Source organism: Malaclemys terrapin, chromosome 1 (assembly GCF_027887155.1).
Source record: "Malaclemys terrapin pileata isolate rMalTer1 chromosome 1, rMalTer1.hap1, whole genome shotgun sequence".
Taxonomy (NCBI): domain Eukaryota; kingdom Metazoa; phylum Chordata; order Testudines; family Emydidae; genus Malaclemys; species Malaclemys terrapin.
The window spans coordinates 213,843,183-213,863,652 of record NC_071505.1 but is presented as its reverse complement, the minus strand read 5'-3'; the positions used below and the strand labels follow the sequence as shown (position 1 = coordinate 213,863,652).

Below are 20,470 nucleotides of genomic sequence, written 5' to 3'. Positions count from 1 at the left end.
TTGCTCTAGACTCCCCTGCTTTTGCACAATTTTGTTTTGTGCTTAGATATGAAGTGAGATGTGTCTTGAGGCAAACTAAGGCAATCAGATATGTGGTTGGGTTGAGTTGGCCTGAGTAACTGAAGCCAATACATTTCTCAGAAGGAAGGAGCAGCCAGGGAGCAAAGTGGTCTCCCAGGGGTTGCTCCTTTCAGAGGGAAGGTAGCAGTAAGGAACAGCAAACCTATGTGGAGATGAGAAGCTAGAGCCTAGAGCATGCTCAAGAAGGCAGGAGGAGCAGCAGCAGCCAGACCCAGAACTGATTTACTTAGGTTGGTTACATAATCAGCAAATCTTCACAGGGCCGGCGCAACCCATTAGGCGACCTAGGCGGTTGCCTAGGTCGCTAACATTTGGGGGGCGGTGACCACGGCGGCGGATCTTTGGCCGCCCCGGTCGTTGGTGGTATTTCAGGGGCGGTATTTTGGGGGTGGGACCTTCCGCCCCCTAGGGCGGCAAAAAAGCTGGCAGTGCTCCTGAATCTTCATGCTACCCAGTAGATTCCAAAAAAGTTGCACATACATGGTTGTGGGGTCATGGCAGCATAGGTGTTCTTTACTTAAACCAGTAGGATTATTACCCTTGCAAAAAGAAGTCAAGTAAAACTTTCAAGCTCTGAACACCTGATCAGTGTATGAATGACAAACATAGTATCTGCAGCAAGAAAAATTTCAAGTCAGGATTAAACAACTTTGTCCATAAGCTCCAAACAAGGAAAATAATAAGTAAAATTATGGAAGGCAGTAGTCTGTGCACAGAAAGGGGAACACCAATTTCCTGTGTAAGAAAAATATTTACCCATCATGGATTTGTTCCAGAAGTGCTGAATACATTAATAAAAATATGTTCTTCAAATGGTTTTTGTAATTTTAAGTCAGTCACCTTTTCACTTGCTCCCTGATCCCTCTTATGCTTGCTTAAATGCACTATGATTCAGGGGCAGACCTACTTACTTTCTTCTATACACCCTTTTATCAATATGTAACTTACAAAAAAATCAAGGTACATTCAGTACCAGTGATATCCAAATAAGGAATAATATCTAAAACTCAGGAACACTACATAAAACAGATCAAGAAAAATATACTGGAAAAAAAAAATTATATACCAAAAAGCACTTTTCCTCATTCTGTCAAAATAACTGCACACAATAAGATCTGTTCCCACTAACTTATAAAAATTAGTGCACCTCAGGTTATTTGAGTCTCGATGCAGGTTTCAGAGTAACAGGCGTGTTAGTCTGTATCCGCAAAAAGAAGAACAGGAGTACTTGTGGCACCTTAGAGACTAACAAATTTATTAGAGCATAAGCTTTCGTGGACTACAGCCCACTGTGCATCTGAAGAAGTGGGCTGTAGTCCACGAAAGCTTATGCTCTAATAAATTTGTTAGTCTCTAAGGTGCCACAAGTACTCCTGTTCTTCTCGATGCAGGTGTCTCTCTCAGGGTATGTCTACACTGCCCGTCATATCGGCGGGCAGCGATCAATCTGGGGGGGAGGTGTCGATTTATCGCATCTAGTCTAGACACGATAATCGATCCCTGAGCGCTCTCCTGTCGACTCCTGTACTCCACCACTGCGAGAGGCGCAGGCGGAGTCAATGGGGGAGCGGCAGCAGTTGACTCACTGCAGTGAAGACACCACAGAGAGTAGGTCTAAGTACGCTGACTTCAGCGACGTTATTCATGTAGCTGAAGTTGCGTAACTTAGATAGATCTCCTCCCCCAGTGTAGACCAGGCCTCAGACTTTTCTTCTAGGTCTTCAGCTTCTCAGTCACTTCACTGACTGTAGAAGTCAGTGATTTCTCCAACTCTGCTCTCTCCATAGAACACTCTCTCTAAACAACCTATATTATGCACTGTGCGCATCTCCCATTGCCTCATTCCTACTCAGAGTTTGTTCTAGAATCTAGCCTCAAAAAAATTTACACAACCACATCCTGGAACATGACCTTGGAATAGGGTGACCAGATGTCCCTATTTTATAGGGATAGTCCCGATTTTTGGGTCTTTTTCTTATATAGGCTCCTATTACCCCCCACCCCTGTCCCGATTTTTCACATTTGCTGCCTGGTCACCCTACCTTGGAAGCCCTTAGATGTCTTCGTTCAGGGCCTGATCAAAAACCCATTGATGTCAATGGAAAGGCACCCATCGATTTCAGTGGGCTTCGGACCAGGTCTTTAGACAGTTCCATAACTGCCATTCCTAATCATAGACACAGCAGTTAGCGGTGTTTCTTACTAAAAAAAGTTTGAAGTTGAACAACGAACACTTGCACATATTAACAGGAGATAAAATGTTTTGAATACAGGGAAGGATGTCTTGTGGCTGAAACACAGGACTGGGAATCAGGAGACACAATAAAACTCAGGCTCTGCCTCAGATTTCCTTTGTGACCTTGACTAAGTCTCAATTGCAATATTCAGCTTCTTCCATCAAAGAAATCAGAATTCCTGCCTCCCTCACAGAGGCTTAATTTTTTTTGTTTGTGTATTGCTTTAATTGAAAGAAATATACATATGGAAAGCATTACTATTGTTATTAAAATCCAGTCATGGTACCATGCAGAAAGTATTGCAAAAATAAAGGCACCATTACATCAAACATTAAAAATGCTATTAATGCAATATTTATTTATGCCCCGATAAGATATTTAATGGATGATTATATTTATTTCCTTTTGGGACAGAGAGCAAGATCCATTTTCTGATGTGCCCTATGGTCTGCTTAACTACATAAAGAACACATCTTCGTTTCTGTGATTAAGGTTTTTCAAATTAAGGGCTTATTTTACTTACAATAAAATAAACTTACATTTAAAATTTAATAAAAATACATTTAATTCTAGATAGATAATCAAGGACTGTTTACTTAGATTATAGCTTTCCTCAAACTATAACCCAATTTACTCTTAAAATAAAAAAGAGCAGCACATTCACTGACTGAAAGAAAGACCACTTCAAAGTTCTTTCTGTAGTCAATACCCTGGAGCATGCTGACTTAGCCTTATGATAAGTCTGTATCTTTCTTCGTGGATCAAAGACCCATTAAAAATTCCAGCATTCTATGACATACATAAACTGAATTAATTACAAACCACAGATACTAGAAAGAGCATTTTATTAAAATAAAGAACAGTCATTCTTGTTTATGTTTAACGTGTGACAGGTAATTGACCACTTGCACACGCTGAACCAAGCAGGAACATAACATAAGAATGGCCGTACTGGGTCAGAGCAAAGGTCCATCCAGCCCAGTATCTTGTCTACTGACAGTGGCCAATGCCAGGTGCCCCAGAGGGAGTGAACCTAACAGGTAATGATCAAGTGATCTCTCTCCTGCCATCCATCACCACCCTCTGACAGACAGGAATGGATAGGGACACCATTCCTTACCCATCCTGGCTAATAGCCATTAATGGACTTAACCTCCATGAATTTGTCCAGTTCTCTTTTAAACCCTGTTATAGTCCTAGCCTTCAGAACCTCCTCAGGCAAGGAGTTCCACAAGTTGATTGTGCACTGTGTGAAGAACTTCCTTTTATTTGTTTTAAACCTGCTGCCCATTAATTTCATTTGGTGGCCCCTAGTTCTTGTATTATGAGAACAAGTAAATAACTTTTCCTTATTTACTTTCTCTACATCACTCATGATTTTATATACCTCTATCATATCCCCCCTTAGTCTCCTCTTTCCCAAGCTGAAAAGTCCTAGCCTCTTTAATCTCTCCTCATATGGGACCCATTCCAAACCCCTAATCATTTTAGTTGCCCTTCTCTGAACCTTTTCTAATGCCAGTATACCTTTTTTGAGATGAGGAGACTACATCCGTACGCAGTATTCAAGATGTGGGCGTACCATGGATTTATATAAAGGCAATAAGATATTCTCCATCTTATTCTCTATCCCCTTTTTAATGATTCCTAACATCCAGTTTGCTTTTTTGACTGCCGCTGCACTCTGCGTGGATGTCTTCAGAGAACTATCCATGAGGACTCCAAGATCTCTTAGATTTAGCTGTAGCTAAATTATTCCCCATCATATTGTATGTATAGATGGGGTTATTTTTTCCAATGTGCATTACTTTACATTTATCCACATTACATTACATTTGCCATTTTGTTGCCCAATCACTTAGTTTTGGGAGATCTTTTTGAAGTTCTTCACAGTCTGCTTTGGTCTTAACTATCTTGAGCAGTTTAATATCATCTGCAAACTTTGCCACTTCACTTTTTACCCCTTTCTCCAGATAATTTATGAATAAGTTGAATAGGATTGGTCTTAGGACTGACCCTTGGGGAACACCACTAGTTACCCATCTCCATTCTGAAAATTTACCATCTATTCCTACCCTTTGTTCCCTGTCTTTCAACCAGTTCTCAATCCATGAAAGGATTTTCCTTCTTATCCCATGACAACTTAACTTACATAAGAGCCTCTGGTGAGGGACCTTGTCAAAGGCTTTCTGGAAATCTAAGTACACTATGTCCATTGGATCCTCCTTGTTCACATGTTTGTTGACCCCTTCAAAGAACTTTAATAGATTAGTAAAACATGATTTCCCTTTACAGAAACCATGTTGACTTTTGCCCTACAATTTACGTTCTTCTATGTCAGGGGTCGGCAATGTTGGCACGCGGCTTACCAGGGTAAGCACCCTGGTGGGCCGGGCCAGTTTTATTTACCTGCTGATGCGGCAGGTTCGGCCGATCACGGCCCCCACTGGCCACGGTTCGCCGTCCCAGGCCAATGGGGATGGCGAGAAGCCGCGGCCAGCACATCGCTCGCCCATGCCGCTTCTCGCCGCCCCCATAGGCCCAGGACAGCGAACCGCAGCCAGTGGGGGCCACGATCGGCCAAACCTGCCGCATCAGCAGGTAAATAAAACTGGCCCGGCCCACCAGGGTGCTTACCCTGGCCAGCCGCGTGCCAACATTGCCGACCCCTGTTCTATGTGTCTGACAATTTTATTCTTTACAATTGTTTCAACTAATTTGCCTGGTACTGACACTGCTAGAGCTTACCTAACTGGATTAAACTACAGGGATCAATATGCCCTCCAGCATCTGACTGGAACAGAAAAGACAACAACTGGTATACATCATGTCATTGTTATCTTCTTACATATTTCTAAGGAGCCTTTACAATGGCATCCAGGAGCTGACACATGGTTTCACCAACATTACCCTTCCTGCCCTTTCCCTTCATATACCCAAATCTCTACAACTGTTCATTTTGTAACACTGCCTATTTCTCTAATGGAGGGAGTTAATGTTAACAATTGGGAAAAACAAAACAACTAAGAGAAGAAATTTATTAAAACAGCAAGAAGAGGGACAAGTAGCATCATGATTCTCAGATGGCTACTTAAGCCAATAGCTCTGCAAGATTAAAGAATGTTTTATGTGCCCTGTCACCTTTCTGTCACTGGATATGAGAAATGCAGCAGAAGCACTAAAGTGAATGTAAAGGCCAACATCACTGAAGTGAAGAATCCACTTAGAAAGACACTGCAGGAGGACAAGTCAACTTTACAACAGCGAACTGAAACATATGCAATGAAGTTAGAAGGGGACTGGTCCATTCCACAACACAGACAGGAGTGATTTAACATTAGATATAAACTATAAAAATGAACTTTCATTAAATGGGTTGGGTTTGATAACAGAGAGAGCAAATGAATGGAGAAATTAAAATATTTCTGGAACAGGAAGTGAAAAACCATCTCCTGGATTTTCTGGTATAACAAAAATCTGGAACTGAATACATGATAAAATCTATTTCAGCTCATTATGGGATAAAGAAATCTTCAGGGAAATTAAATCCTACAAAAGACTGGAATGCCTAAATTTTGACAATGGAAGGCAATAAAGCTGACTCATCTATGAAGTGAGGAAAATAATTTAATATTAAAGGAACATTCAGAAACGAAGTTTGTAACAGGGATTTTCATTCATCAGACATGTGAGTTTTCCCTGTTTAGACTGATATTATAAACAGAAAGTTTAAGAGTATTACCAAAACCAATCCAAAAGAAACAGCAATCAGAGAAAAAGATAAACCAAGGAAAATAACTTGCAACCGAAGTGAAGGAAAGAACTTTGCATACTGAGAAGCCATGGAGTGACTTAAAATATTTAAAGGTTCATTTACCTTCATATGCAGAGAGGCTACCTAAAATATTACTCAATTCCCCCAAACACTGCTCATTGGAAAATGAGAGCTTTTAAAAATGAACACATATTCCAGTCACTATCAATTTGGGATCCCTTGTCAGAAACTAGAGTTACAAAGCACAATAGAAACAAAGAGGGCCTGCTGTCATAACAGCAGGAGTGGAATAAAAATTCAACAGACAATGCGGGAGCAGGTGGGAATGGGAATTGCAGGGTGGGACTGGTGCGGGATTAAAAAAATAATCGTCTTGTGCCACAAACAACATGAACGCCCCAGCCAGCAGCCACTGCTCTCCAGCTGCCCAGCTCTGAAGGCAGCACTGCTGCCAGCAGCAGCACAGAAGTAAGGTTGGCAACATTGATATTTGTATGTTTGTTTTTTTAAAAGGGCGAAAGGCAGAAGTTTACTCACAGCACCCCAGAGTGCCTCTTGCACACACCCCTTAGGGGAGTGCCCCCCATTCTGCGCACCACTGGTCTATAGAAAATCTAGAGAAAGCAGAGGTTTGGTTGTTACTATTCTGAAGTGACTATTACAAGCATGGTCAATAGCAGGTTGAACAAAGAATCTCTCTCTCTCTCTATATATATATATATATGATAACTAATACTTTTTAGACATTAAATTGGGCAAAGAATTGTTGCGCTAAGATTCACAGAAACATATGCTAATTAGGCATACAGTAAGCAAGAGTTGAGATATAGCCATTTGATGTGGTCTATTTGCTCTCACATTTGACAAGAATTCAGACGAGCCAAGGGAGAAAAACGTTAAGAGTTGAATGAAAGTATAATTACATGAATCTTTTAAATAATAATTTAAATAATGAATAACGGGAGGGAATGAAGAGAAAAAAAAACTAAGATGGAACAGTCGAAGATCTGAACATCTTACTTTATTACTTTAACAAAAAATACTCTATGAACACCAAATAGAAAGAACAATTTTAAAGCAAAACTGCCATTTAATATGAAAGATTTTAATCACTATCTAATTACACACAAAATACATCACTAAAGAGCTTTACAATATTCATTTGAAAAGACTGTCAAGCAGGAAACACTGCTATCTTGACAGCCCATTGGCAGAAATCAAGACAAAGAAAATTAAATTCATTATCTGAATGAGAGAGGCAGAGACCGTCAGACATAAGATTTTAAGTAACAGAACAATAAGAACCTGGAAAGTCTCTGCCTATTTCATTCTAACAGTGAAATGCATTTCCTCTGTCTTAAGTCACTTCCCAGCAGGAAGACCAATCTGACATCAGCTCTCACTGAGGCAGGTGTGCAGGCACACACACATCCCCAAGCATTAGTCACAGTCAGGGAGATCAATTACAATGACAGGTATCTCTAAAAACTCAGTATGGTATATTATTCTGATGAAAAGTAAATGTTTTTCCAGCTAAGATTACAGGTCACTAAATTAGCGAGTAACCCATTAAATGACCCTAAAACAGGTATTGGACACAAGCAATGTGGCAGACTACCTAGTATACTATAACAGCTCCAAATTTAAAATCATGTAGTTTTATGAAATTAGAGCATGGAAAAAACAGAGAAACTGACTGTGAGCAATATATATAAATATATGCATATATACACATACCTAGAACGGTAAAATCCTCACTTACACAATATCAAGTCATCTGTGATTTAAATGCCAAATGCAGGTGACTTATGGTAAATTCATAGAAAAGGAAGTAAATAATAAATAAGAAGGGTTAAATAATAACTAGAACAAGTTCACAACAGTACTAGAGGAACATTGGTGTTTTATTAGTGAAACTTTTGTTAATGTACACTAGTATTCCTGTAAACAATTAAACAATAAACTAGAAGTTTGCCTGGGCCAGTATGAGAGAAACATGCTGTATGAAAGTTAAACTTGGGTGTGTAACAAAGGAACACACTGTATTAATGTGTACTACTCAAATCACAGTAACGTGGTGTACTGACCTAGGTAAAATGTGTTGTTCACATCAAGTGAAAGGTAATTGTATCAAGGAGAACCTGGATCAAACAGAGAATTCCAAAGATTTGCTGAAATTCTAATCTGATAGGCTGGAAAAAATTGTGACAGCCAGGTAGAGATGGAAGGTGGAAAAGGCAGAGTGGAGCAAGAGATGGTTGTACCAGGACATAGGTAATATTTTCACACTTCATAACATAGTGTTTGTCTGCTTAGTCTTTTTTTATAGTGCCTGAATAGATGCATTTAGTTACAACTTTTATACATGACAATTTTGTATTTTAAGCACAGAAATTGAGTATGGATATTCCAATTGAGACTAACTGCTATTGAGAATCTTACAGAGAATGCCCCTAAATTTAGAGCAGCTTGAGCCAGAAAGTTTAGTAACAGCTTGTGTGTCTGGTCCTAGCAGGAGATTGTGATTTTTCTTCCATAGATAGTGCTGCAATGAAGTTAATGGAAGCCAGCTTGTACATGGAGAGATCCAATGATTTGAGGGGAGCCAGGCTTAATTACAATACTACTGTATCCATCAAAATAAAAAGGCACTAATTTAAAAATTGCTAATCTATTAAAATACTGGCTAATAGCCATTGAGACTGCCAATATAACCATAGTGGAGGAAAGCAAAAGAACGAGCTAGTACTGCCAACCATGGAATATATTGACAATGGAGGACTTCACAGATAGGAATAAGGAAAAAAAGACACACCTTATTACATGAACAGTCAATAAGAATAATCTGGCCACCAAACACAAATTCTCAATTTTCAATGCACTGGATATGTGGTGTTAGTACCTGACTGAAGAGTACGAACAGGATATTCAAAACTTCTCTTTTACTAGGTTAAGCTATAAATAAACCTAAAGTTAAAAAAATTACTAAGAAAATTATAATCATTTTAATACATAATAAAAAGTGTTTACTATAAAACTCTTAAGATTTCAACAGGCAGTATACATAGTTTTATTTACGTGACATACACGTAAACCCCTTCAGTCAACATAAAAAAAAAAAGAGAATAGCAAATATCTAAGTTAACCCTCATGTATTTCCCACATATGTATATGAGAGCCCAATAATGCAGACTGAAATCTGTATATTATGTATGGTATCAAGACAGCTTCTAACACCCTAAAGTTCAGATTTTTCACTGCTACACTTTTATAGCTTATTACATTCAAGAAACAACTCTTCTTTTTCCCCCTCCATGTTTGCAGTTCAAAGAGGCAAGATACTGTTCCTCACTTCATTTTAATCAAAGTACAAAAATAATTTTAACTAGTAATGCCTCTGAGCCATTTCTTATGTAACTACAGAATTCATTACATTATTCTGAAATAAAATTGATGGTTATGAAATAGTTACACCATATAAAAGCAGGTACACAAATTAACACCTTGGGAAAACAATATTAATTTCTCACATAAAAGAAAAGAAATATTACAAAACAACATTAGTATACTTTGCTATACACTGAAAAATATTATAGAAGTCAGCTTAGTGAATGCTGTCATCACAGCAGCAAAAAAACAAAACACCATTCTGAAGGACTATGTAAGAATTTGCTCCTTATATTTTCACTCTGTTTATCTTTTCTACCTAACTAGACACCATATGTACCTTTCTCTTAAATCCTCTTAGTTTTGATCAAGCTTTTCTGCAAGGAAAGAAAAAACACTTCCCTGAAAAATAACCACAAATACTGAGCTCTGCTTAGGTTTCCAGGACAGATCTAAGTACATGTCACAGAGCACTGAAACAGAAGATGAAGATCTGGAACTCAAAAGCTTGACATTTGGTAATAATTAATACTGATGAATAAATATTTCATGGAGAACTGGCAGTGACCCCAATATTTAGTTTACCTAACACTTCCATTATAAAAGATTATTGCCATCTTTCTTGAGCTCTATCACCTTTATTATTTGCAGCAGGGTTTTGGCAGGAGGAAAGTGTAGTTTACTAGTACCATGAAATTCTGCTCAGATGTGGATGAATATAAACTGTTGAAAATAGCTATTTCCCTACCATGGCTTGTGTTGTTACTGCGTGATTTTGGCAGCATGCAAAAACACCATGAACATTCTAAGGCTAAGGCATACACTGCACTGGAAATCCCTGTGAACAGAAACTCTGCCGAGTTGCTGCCAGAGCAGCTATAGTACCGGAGGAGGGGATGGGAAGATCCAGGCTGGGCTACAACCATCACCTGCACCCAACACATGGACCCAGTGGCCATTGCCCACTTCTAGGGGTATCACAGATGGGCAGATATTATTCTCCCCACCCACAGACCTCCCATGGTGGGATGAGAACCCCAGGAGAAGATAAATTAAAATAATAATAATGTGTACCTGAAGAGCATGAGTTCTAAACTCTGTCGCTGAGTGCTTTAGTAATTGTGTACTCTTCACAGTTATTATTAAACTGGGATTAGTAATATATCCCAGCTCTCTACTACAGCAGACCCAAATCTCATCCAATCAGCCACACTGCATATCTTTATTTTCTATTCTGTCTGTAGAATGGGGCTACTCATGCATATGTAACCCACTATTTTTCAGTGTATTATGCAACTTCTTTTAGTGGAAGGTTCAAATAGGGTAACTGTCTTCTGCTACCAATTAATATATTTAGTCCTGTAGTTGAAGGAATAGCACTCTCTGTTGTAGTGCTTAAAATTCAGGTTTCAAACCCTGATGATGCATGATCAGCAGTTATTACAATTGCCCATGCAACCTTCATTCTTGTGCAGATTCATTGTGACACAGTCTGATCACACAATAACATACTATCTTTTCCACAGGACAGGACAGAGAATGGACGGTGCTGAGAAGTTGTATAGTCAATGAGATTTATCTGTAGGACCCTGCCTCACTTTTCTAGCAGTTGGAAGGTGCATAGAGAATAAAGTAGGAAATGCAAAAAGATAAAAGATGGCTGGTCTTGTGGTTAAGACAGGTGACTTACACAGACCTCACTTCCATCCCTCCCTCTACCAGAAACTTCCTACATGATGCTGGGCGAGTTACTTGAAGTGGAATTTTGGTACATGGTCAATAGTAGTTTCTCTCTCATTTTCTAGGGGCCCAACTTGAGATACCAAGGGCTGGATGATCAGCAATGCTAAACACTCTGAAGAGCAACTGAGCTGTGGTTGCTCAGTAGGGCCGCCGGGGGGGGGGGGGGGGGGCAAGTGGGGCAATTTGCCCCAGGCCCTGGACCCCACAGGGGCCCCCACGAGAATATAGTATTCTATGGTATTGCAACTTTTTTTTACGGAAGGGGCCCCCCAAAATTGCTTTGCCTCAGGCCCCCTGAATCCTCTGGACAGCCCTGTTGCTCAGCACAGTAAGGCAGTGTGGCCTAGAGTAGTCAGGAATTGATGTTGAAAGTTCTAATTCTGCCACAGTCACTGTCTTTGTCTCAGTTTCCCCATCTGAGAAACAGGGATAACAATACTTTCTCTCTCCAAGAAGCTGTGAAAATAAACTTATTAGTGTTTGTGAGGCACTCAGGTACTACAGTTGATGAGCACCATAAGTAAATTACTAATTCTGTATTCAGTACATGGTTTTATATGGTGTGCAAGGGTCACATATTAGATAATGGAGATAAAAATATATTGAATAGCTCCTCCATTCCCTTCTGTGCACTGACTGAAGCAGAGGTCATATGGAAAAAATAGTATGCAATCAGGTTATTAAGGTGTCTATCATAATGCACACACACATACAAGCAGGGGAAAGAATAAGGTTTCACAGGCAACTTTAGTTCTAGTATTTCCTAATGTTCAAATGCTTGACTCTACCAACTAAAGAACTTTATTTTAATATGTTCTAACGTAATTATTATTTATATTTTGGTAGCACCCAGAGATCCCAATTAGAATCAGAGCTCCATTGTGTTGGGTGCTGTACAAACACAGAGCAAAAAAAAGTCCTAGCCCCAAGAAGCTTACAATATGGTTTAGAATGAAGCAGGAAAGGAGAGCCCTTCAGAAGTTGTGCCTATATAGGACTGAGAATAAAACTGATTGTTCAAGCTCAATACCAGCTTAACCTGTTTATTCCATGGTTTGGCCTACCAGTATAGACAGGCCCAGACACTGCAGGAATTGTGTTTAGATGTTCTGTCCTGGATCCCTACTTTAGGCTAAAATAAAGCTCATTCCATCCCTGGCAACACATTTAGTGGTTAAGAAATTAACATGCAGCTGTCATCCAAGACCAACCCAACAGGTTTAAAGACACCTAAAAACTGCCTCATGGCAAATATTTACTATACCACAAAGAAAACATAGTTTTAAAATGAATATAAGCATGCAAAGGGATGTGAATCGGAACTATACCAGTCTAATAGTAGTAGAGCTCTGTGCAGATTTACTCTCAAACAACACATACTCCCTTTCTGATAGTGTTGAACCAAATCATGTTTGACATCCCCAGAGAACAGCAAACCATTCAGCATTAACAGCTTTCCTCTGTAGCTATTACTGATACTCTCTCCCACAGACGCAGGGATAATCCTTCCCTGGCATTATTTACAGCCGGCCTCGTGCTCCTAGGATAGAGGGACCTCTCCACATTCTCTTACTGGTGCCTGGATGCGGAAGGCTCCTCACATCTAGCCATCACCCCCAGGATGAGCACTACGCGCCCTTCCCCTCCGCAAGCGCCTACTGCCCACCAACGTGAACCTCTCCTGAACACCGGGGCCCCCGCCCAGGAGCAGGAGTCCTTTGCTAAGGCCTGGCGCTCCCCTCCTCCGCACCCGCTCACACACACACACACCCGCTGGTTATTTGCAACCCTCCCCCCATGAGTTATTGGGGCACCTGCCCCCTTCCGTCTTTGTCACTTTCATGCTAGTGAAGGAGGCTCCGCTGGCCCCCAGTCTCTGGGGCTGTTCCGGCTAGAGAGCGGCTCTGGGCACCGCTGGAGGGGCCGCTCCTACCTCCGCGGGGCTTCCCTGCGGGTCCCGCTACTCCGCGGGAAGGGGGGTCCCCCCACGCCCGCTGCCCCTGCACCTGGCGGGCCCGCCCGGCCCGTCCCTCACCTGGCGCCCGCGGCTGCGGGGGGGAGGTACGCGCAGCCCCCGGCTCCGCCATCTTCTCACTCGGCCAGCGGCGAGCGCGGCTCCTGCTCCCGGCTGCGGCCCCGCTGCGCTCCGGGTGGCCGCCGCACAGGCGCGCTGGGCGCTCCGCGGCACCTGACGCCGCGCTGCGGGGAGGGGGAGGCGGCGGCGCGGGCTGCCAGCGGGGCGGGAGGCGGCGGCTGCTCCGGTGCTCGCTGCGCGCAGAGCGGGTGGGGCGGAGGCGGAGGCTCCGGCGCCTGCAGGTGTTTTCCTCCTTCCCGGCGCTTGCTGCGCGTTGCCGGCGTGTGGCGCCCCGTCACGGTCCCGCGCCCGCCCCTTACCCGGGCACCAGCGCCGGGGAGCGGCCCGTGGCCCTGCAACTGACCTGGCGGGTGGGCGCTAAGCGGGGCCCGGCCGCTGCCTCCTGCGCAGGCAGCCGGGCTCCAGCAGCACCTCTAGGCGCACCGGTGGGGGGAGGTGAAGGGCAATTGCAAAGCGGCTGGTGCGTTTCCCTGGCCTCAGAGCGCTGGTGGCTTCGGGCTGCGGGCTACTAACGCCTGACATACAGCCTGGCCACTAGACGATGGGGCAGCCAAGAGATGGGCTTCTGGAGTCACGGCTCTTTTGCTACACCCCCCGCCATCGCCTCAGCCTCCGCACACTTGGCCTCTCCATTGTTCTCAAAGATTTCTGATTCCCAGGGTGGAGGGAAATTGGGTTGAACGAATCTTGCCCTGGCTTGATAGATTCTAGTGCGAAGTTTAACTCCACGAATATTCTTGAACCGAGCAGTAGGAAAACTTTCTTCACCAGTACAGATTCAGCGCCTCAGGCATAAGCCTTCCGGGGTGTGTGTGCGGAGAAAGATTTCCCCGCTTACAGAACAGCTGGATCCTGCTACATTTAGAGACAAGTGAGGAGAAAACAGCTGGATCCAGGTGCGCGATTATTTAAGAAATCATTAGTGCCGTGGACAATCAGTGAGAGGTCGATCATGATAGTCAAGTTTCGGGTGCATTCTGACTGCTTCGCACACGCTCCTTGGAAAAGATGGCACCTGGAATTTGGATCCATGTGCGTGTATCTGCTAGAGTGCAAATTTGTTCCCTAATTATATACACAATCAATACATAAAACAAATATCGGATAAAAGCACGTTTTAAAGGACCAGAAAACAAGTGAGAATCCCGAAAGTGTTTTAAGTAACATTAAAACGTTTACATCTTCTTCCCTTTTTCACTGATTCTTTGTTACTGTATGTATATAATTTTTGTTTCAAAGTTTAGCCCCATTGCAGTTCCACAATAAAGGAATTCTGATACCAGGCAGTGAGCTTTTAAAACACACAGGATGAAAAAAAATGTAATTGGCATTTAAAAAGGAAAGACAACAACACTACATGTGAGATGTCAAGCCTTAAACCTGTTGATTTTTTTTTTATATATTATAAAGAGACACGTTGTGTCATAGCTTTGCATGCAAAGGTATGTTTTGTGGAGTAACATTACTTCATACATTGATAATTAGGCTATTGTAATTAGTTTATCCAGGGAGGGAAGCTAAACGATCTGTAGCATCTGGCTTTCAGGGAGGTCCTGGTTTAACTCATTTTTCCAGCTGAGCAGATTGAAACAAAAGAAGGTTAAGTGACTTGTTGGAGGTCACACAGCGCCTTGAATAAACCAATGGCAAATTCTTATTATTAGCTCCTTCCTAAGCTGCTAGACATACTGCCTGCTTTTCGGTGTGGAATACAGCTTGAAAAAGATACGATATGTCATTTATAATTATGTTTCTCAGTATTCTAAATACACGGTTCTTTTCATTGTTTGGGTTGAGAAGAAGGTTACTCAAATAGGTTTACTCTGCTGGGACAGTATGATTGTTTTCTTCATACATCTAATGACAGGCTCCAAAAAGAATTATGGAAATTGCTTTCTGGATTTCTGAAATCTTCTATTTTCTCGTTAGTATCTGTATGTTTGTGATCAAGGGACTGGACTGAAATCTATACAGTTCAGCTGGTACATCTGCTTTGCTTCTGATATCTCTGTTTCAGCTAATTCCTGCGAAAACTCTGAAGGCGTTAGTACTAAAGGAGTGTAAGATATCTCCATTTGTGTGATGGGAAGGCATGCACTCTTCAGATGGATTGAGCAAATCTTTCTTTGCACAGAAGCAATGAAGTTTTAACAGACAATTTAGTCCTACATCTGCTCTGTCCTACTATACTTGTACTGAACAGTTATCCTCCCAGTATATAGTTGTCCCCATGAAAATACAAGGCAATATGGAACATAATTTTGTCAGTATTTCAATATTAATGCTACTTCAAATAAATTACAGTTTCTTGCTACATGTGAATTGTTTTGTTGGAACTTGCTTGTGAACTATTTTTCTTTCACGTCAGTACATTCAAATGGGTTTTGATTTACAAGTACCATTAAAATAATTTTACTAGACAGAACGATGATTTCCTATCAAGTAATTATAGATGGTGCATGAAGTAATACCTATAAGTTAAAGTTGCCCAACACTTTCCCTTATAAGGACGTTGTTTTCAGTTGCTGATAACTGCGCCAAAGTTAAACCATTTGTGCATAGCTTTTTTTATGTATTCATCTAATTCTCACATACACATCACCTTTCTTTCTCTTCCACCTCCTGTTCCCCCTTCTTATTTTCTACTATATATGTACCCCTCGTAAACCCTCCTATTAAATAACTCCAATTATAAACAATCTTAGGCATAACAGGATATACCTTTGTATCAGAGGGGTAGCCGTGTTAGTCTGAATCTGTAAAGAGCAACAGAGGGTCCTGTGGCACCTTTAAGACTAACAGAAGTATTGGGAGCATAAGCTTTCATGGGTAAGAACCTCACTTCTTCAGATGCAAGTAATGGAAATCTCCAGAGGCAGGTATAAATCAGTATGGAGATAACGAGGTTAGTTCAATCAGGGAAGGTGAGGTGCTCTACTAGCAGTTGAGGTGTGAACACCAAGGGAGGAGAAACTGCTACCAACTACAGGATATACCTTTGTGACTCACATTGCAGGATCAAGGCCTTGCTGCAGTGATTGTTGTGCATAAATTGAATTTTAATGAGTTTTGGATTACTTTTGATTCTGGGATTAAACTCAAGATTCTTTGCTACAAAGTTAGGCAAAGAAATGGCAAAAGTGCTCCTAGTTTTTCATGCTTTGACAGGCTGTGACACAGCCTCAGCATTTGCTGGGAGAAGTAAAAAAAGAAAAATCCTCCTAGGAAGCATGGAATGTTTGCCCTTAAGTCACAGAAACATTTGTTTAGGTTTCTCATCACCAACTGCTGAAATCATTGATACTTGCCTTAAGGAAATTGAGTTGTTTGTAATGTTTCTGGGTAACTACACTAGTGCACTGGAAATGCCAGAGAGACAAAAGAGCACCCTTTCACCAAACAGTATGTTTAATAGATTACATAGAGTTCAAGGCCAGAAGGGACCATTAGATCATCTAGTCTGACCTCCTGTGTAACACAGGCCATTACATTTCATCTAGATATCCCTATATTTAGCCCAATGACTTTCAGCCGTGTTACAGGGTGGCTGCCCCACACAGGCACAGAAGGGCTTAATCATGCCCTGCCCTAGAAGGAGCAATGGAGGTGAGTCCTCTGAATGTCCCAGAGAGGCTGTATGAAGCACAGCCAATCAGGGAGGAGGTGCAGGGACTAACCAATCTGGGCCCAGCTGTCTCAAATAAAAAGGAGCTGCAGGGCTAGGGGTAGGGGATATCATAGGTGAGGGGAGACTACATCTTCCCTAACCCAGGCTGTGGCCCTGCCTGGCTCCCCCTCTTCCCTGAAGTTGTGTGTGGGGGGTGTGCTCAGCTTAGCTTAGCAGCCTGGAACTGTGGCTCAGTTGGCTGGCTGCTTTAGCCAGCTGGTGGCCAGGGGCAGCCTGGGGTGGCTCAGGCCAGGGGGTGGCTGGCTGGTGGCTTGGGGGCTGGGCTGGTGGGTGCTTGGGCTGGTGCTCAGGCCTGTCCGGTAGCCCAGGGGTTGGTACAGTTTGGCTGGGGCTCCTCTGGCCATGGTGAGGGGGTGGGGGAACTTGAGGCTCTGGCAGGTGAGAGGATGTGGGATAAGGGCAAGGGGGGCTAGCTTCCCCAAAGGGGGCATTCCTGTGCCACCCATGTGCAGGGCAGAGTAGGTCAGTTTCTGCTGGGAGCCAGGGAATTTCCACAGTTTTCTAACGTTTTTTAAAAATTAACATTAGTGAGTAAGAGTTCTTCAGCTCTATACTCTTGGGTATAAGTTACCCAGTCTTATTATTATTATTTTTTTAATATTTTATTTTAACAGATGCTGTCTTGCATCCTCCTTTGTTACAGATGTTAAGCTTTCTGCTCCATCCACAACTTCACATAGGATGGCTACAGCCTCCTGTGTTCTAAATAGACTAGAAATATCTTTTGAACATTTCTGCCTTTTCTACATCACTATTTACAATTTTACCATTTGCATTTAGCAATGGACTTACACCTGACCTAGGTTTTTCCCTAATGTTTTAAAAAAATCCATTCTTATTGGCCAGAGCAGAAAATGTATTTCTCTACATCAGAAATTCACAGAAGCACCTTTTTGATTATGTAATATCCATGGGATTTCTGCATTGGTAGGGATTTAAGCAGTCCCAGATAAGGAGGAAGGTCCTCTAGGAACAGTAACTGGTTAAAAGGTAGGAATAAATGGCCAATTTTCACAATGGGGAGAGATAAATAGTGGGGTCCCCCAAGGATCTGTGGTGTTCAACATTCATTGATGATCTGGAAAAGGAGGTAAACAGTGAGGTGGCAAAGTTTACAGATGATACAGAATTATTCAATAGTCAAGTCCAAAGCTGACTGTGAAGAGTTAAAAGGATCTCATTAAATTGGATGACTGGGCAACAAATTGGCAGATGAAATGTAATGTTGATAAATGCAAGGTAATGCACATTGGAAAACATAATCCCAACCATACATACAAAATTAGCTGTTCTAAATTAGCTGTTACCACTGAGGAAAAACCTTGGAGTCATCGTGGATAGTTCTCTGAAAACATCTTAATGTGCAGTAGCAGACAAAAATCTAACCACCATTAGGAAAGGGATAGATAATAAGACAGAAAATATCAGAATGCACTATAGAAATCCATGGAGCAACCCTCACCTTGAAAACTGCATGCAGTCTTGGTTGTACCATCTCAAAAAAGATATTACCATTGGAAAAGATACAGAGATGGACAACAAAAATTATTAGGGTTATGGACTGAAAGGAGAGAGTAAAAAATCTCCCTCCTCCATATGGAGGAGAGATTAAAAAGACTGAGTTTGAGGTTAGACAAGAGACTACTAAAGAGGGTTAAGATAGAGGTCTATAAAATTATGAATGGTAGGAAGAATGATTAAGGAAGTGTTATTTACCCCATCATATAACACAAGTGTGTGTGTGGGGGTCACCCAATTAAATTAATAGGCAGCAGGTTTAAAACATATGTAAGGGGACTATTGGCCCTTTACTAAAACTCAGTGGGGGTGTTTTGGTTGGCTAGCTCCCAGTACTGAAAGAAAGGGGGAGGGTCAATGGGAAATCAGGACCCTGAGAATGATAGTCCATGGAGCAAGGGGGAGAGGTCAATGCTCCACGTCAGCCTGACTGACAGGGCAGGCAGGCTAATGAGGGATCAGGAGGCCGGGAGGGTACCATCCTTCCTGGGAGCTGGAATTGCCTGGAATAGAGTGGGGCAGAGATAAGGAGAGAGCAGGAACCCGAGCTGAGCTGGGGAGCAGAGCTGTGCTGGCCAGAGAGAACCAGAGAGAAAGCCCAGGAAGCAGGCTAGTGCTGGGAGCAGAGCCACAGAAGCAGCCCAGAGAGCAGACCTGTGCTGGGAGCAGAGCTGTAGCAACCAGAGCCAGAGAAGTAGCCCAGGGGGCTGGAGGCGGAGCAGCATCAATGCTGAGGCAGTCCAGAGCCAGGTGTGTGAGCAGCTGGGGAGAGCAAGGGGGGACACTGGGCAGCTGGCCCAGCACAGGGAGACGTCCCCAGCCAAGAGGCCTTGCAGGCCAGACTTACCGTAACCCCGACGAGGGAGGAGGGAGGGCTGATGCTGGGAAGAGGGATCCTGCCACATAGAGCCTGAAGGCGTGTGGGCACTGTCAGAGCAAGTGTCTGACTGGCAGCATCCCTGCAGCACAGCCAAGGCCTGGGCCATGTGAGGAACAGCCTGAACTTCCCTTACATTCCAGAGACTTGTGGCGTCCCCATGCCACAGAGCGGGGTTATGTGTTTTCCTTTAACCTTTCCCATTTTTTCCTTATTTTTTTAAATGGATTGCTGTTTAATAAATTTTATTTGCTTGAACTATATGTAATGTTCGGTGGGCCAGGGAAGCGTCTGGTGTGAAGAGAGTACCCCGGAGTGGGGATAAACTACTCCCTGTCCTAAATGACCATGACAAGGTTGGGGGTTGAGCCCCCCCAGGAATCCTGGGCCCTGCCTTGTTAGGGTTACAAGGAGCAGAAGGGGAGCCCTTGAGGTCAGGCAGGCCTCTGGGTAAAGGAAATGGGAGCGAGTACTCAGATCCTTTCGCTAACCCATTTCACTGGGGTAATTTATGAGCCAGGAAAGTTCCCCACAATAGCAGGACCATTCCCCTGCTTACACATACACAAGGAAGCACTTCTTCATACAACACACAGTCAATCTATGGAATTTGTTGCCAGGGGATGTTGTGAAGGCCATAAGTATAACTGGGTTCAGAACAAAATTAGATAAGTTCATGGAGGATAGTTCCAGCAATGGCTATTAGCAAAGATGGTTAGGGATGCAACCCCATGCTCTGGATGTCCTTAAATCTCTGACTGCCAAAAGCTGGGACTGGATGTTAGGGGATCAATTACTCAATAATTGCCCTGTTCCCTCTGCACCTTCTGGCACTGTTGGAAGACAGGTTACTGAGCTAGATGGACCTGACCCAGTATAGCTATTCTTATGTTCATGAATGATAGATCCCTGGGTATGAGTTGCATTAACAGAAATAAATCTGAATTTCTCTGTGATTTTGAACACCATGAGTTATTCCTGAATGCATAAAAATGGCAAACTGGGCTGACTCAAGGTAGCTCAGTGAGCCAGGTGTTTTGTTTTATTTTGTTTTGACTTGTTAAACTGC

The 20,470-nt window shown here is 42.6% G+C and overlaps 1 protein-coding gene across 6 annotated transcripts in view; it reads right to left on the bottom strand.

Moving 5' to 3' along the window:
* MAP7D2 (MAP7 domain containing 2) overlaps window positions 1-13,490 on the bottom strand; it is a 132,733-nt gene extending 119,243 nt beyond the window's left edge. For 2 of the 6 annotated variants that reach the window (XM_054006375.1, XM_054006366.1), the window contains exon 1: window positions 13,259-13,485. In XM_054006375.1, coding sequence (XP_053862350.1) covers window positions 13,259-13,310 — 52 coding nt within the window. In that variant the 5' untranslated portion in view covers window positions 13,311-13,485. Of the gene's footprint in view, window positions 1-13,258 lie in introns of all 6 variants that reach the window. The other 4 variants (XM_054006347.1, XM_054006337.1, XM_054006357.1 and 1 more) reach the window with 4 other exon arrangements.
* Window positions 13,491-20,470: the final 6,980 nt, after the last annotated feature.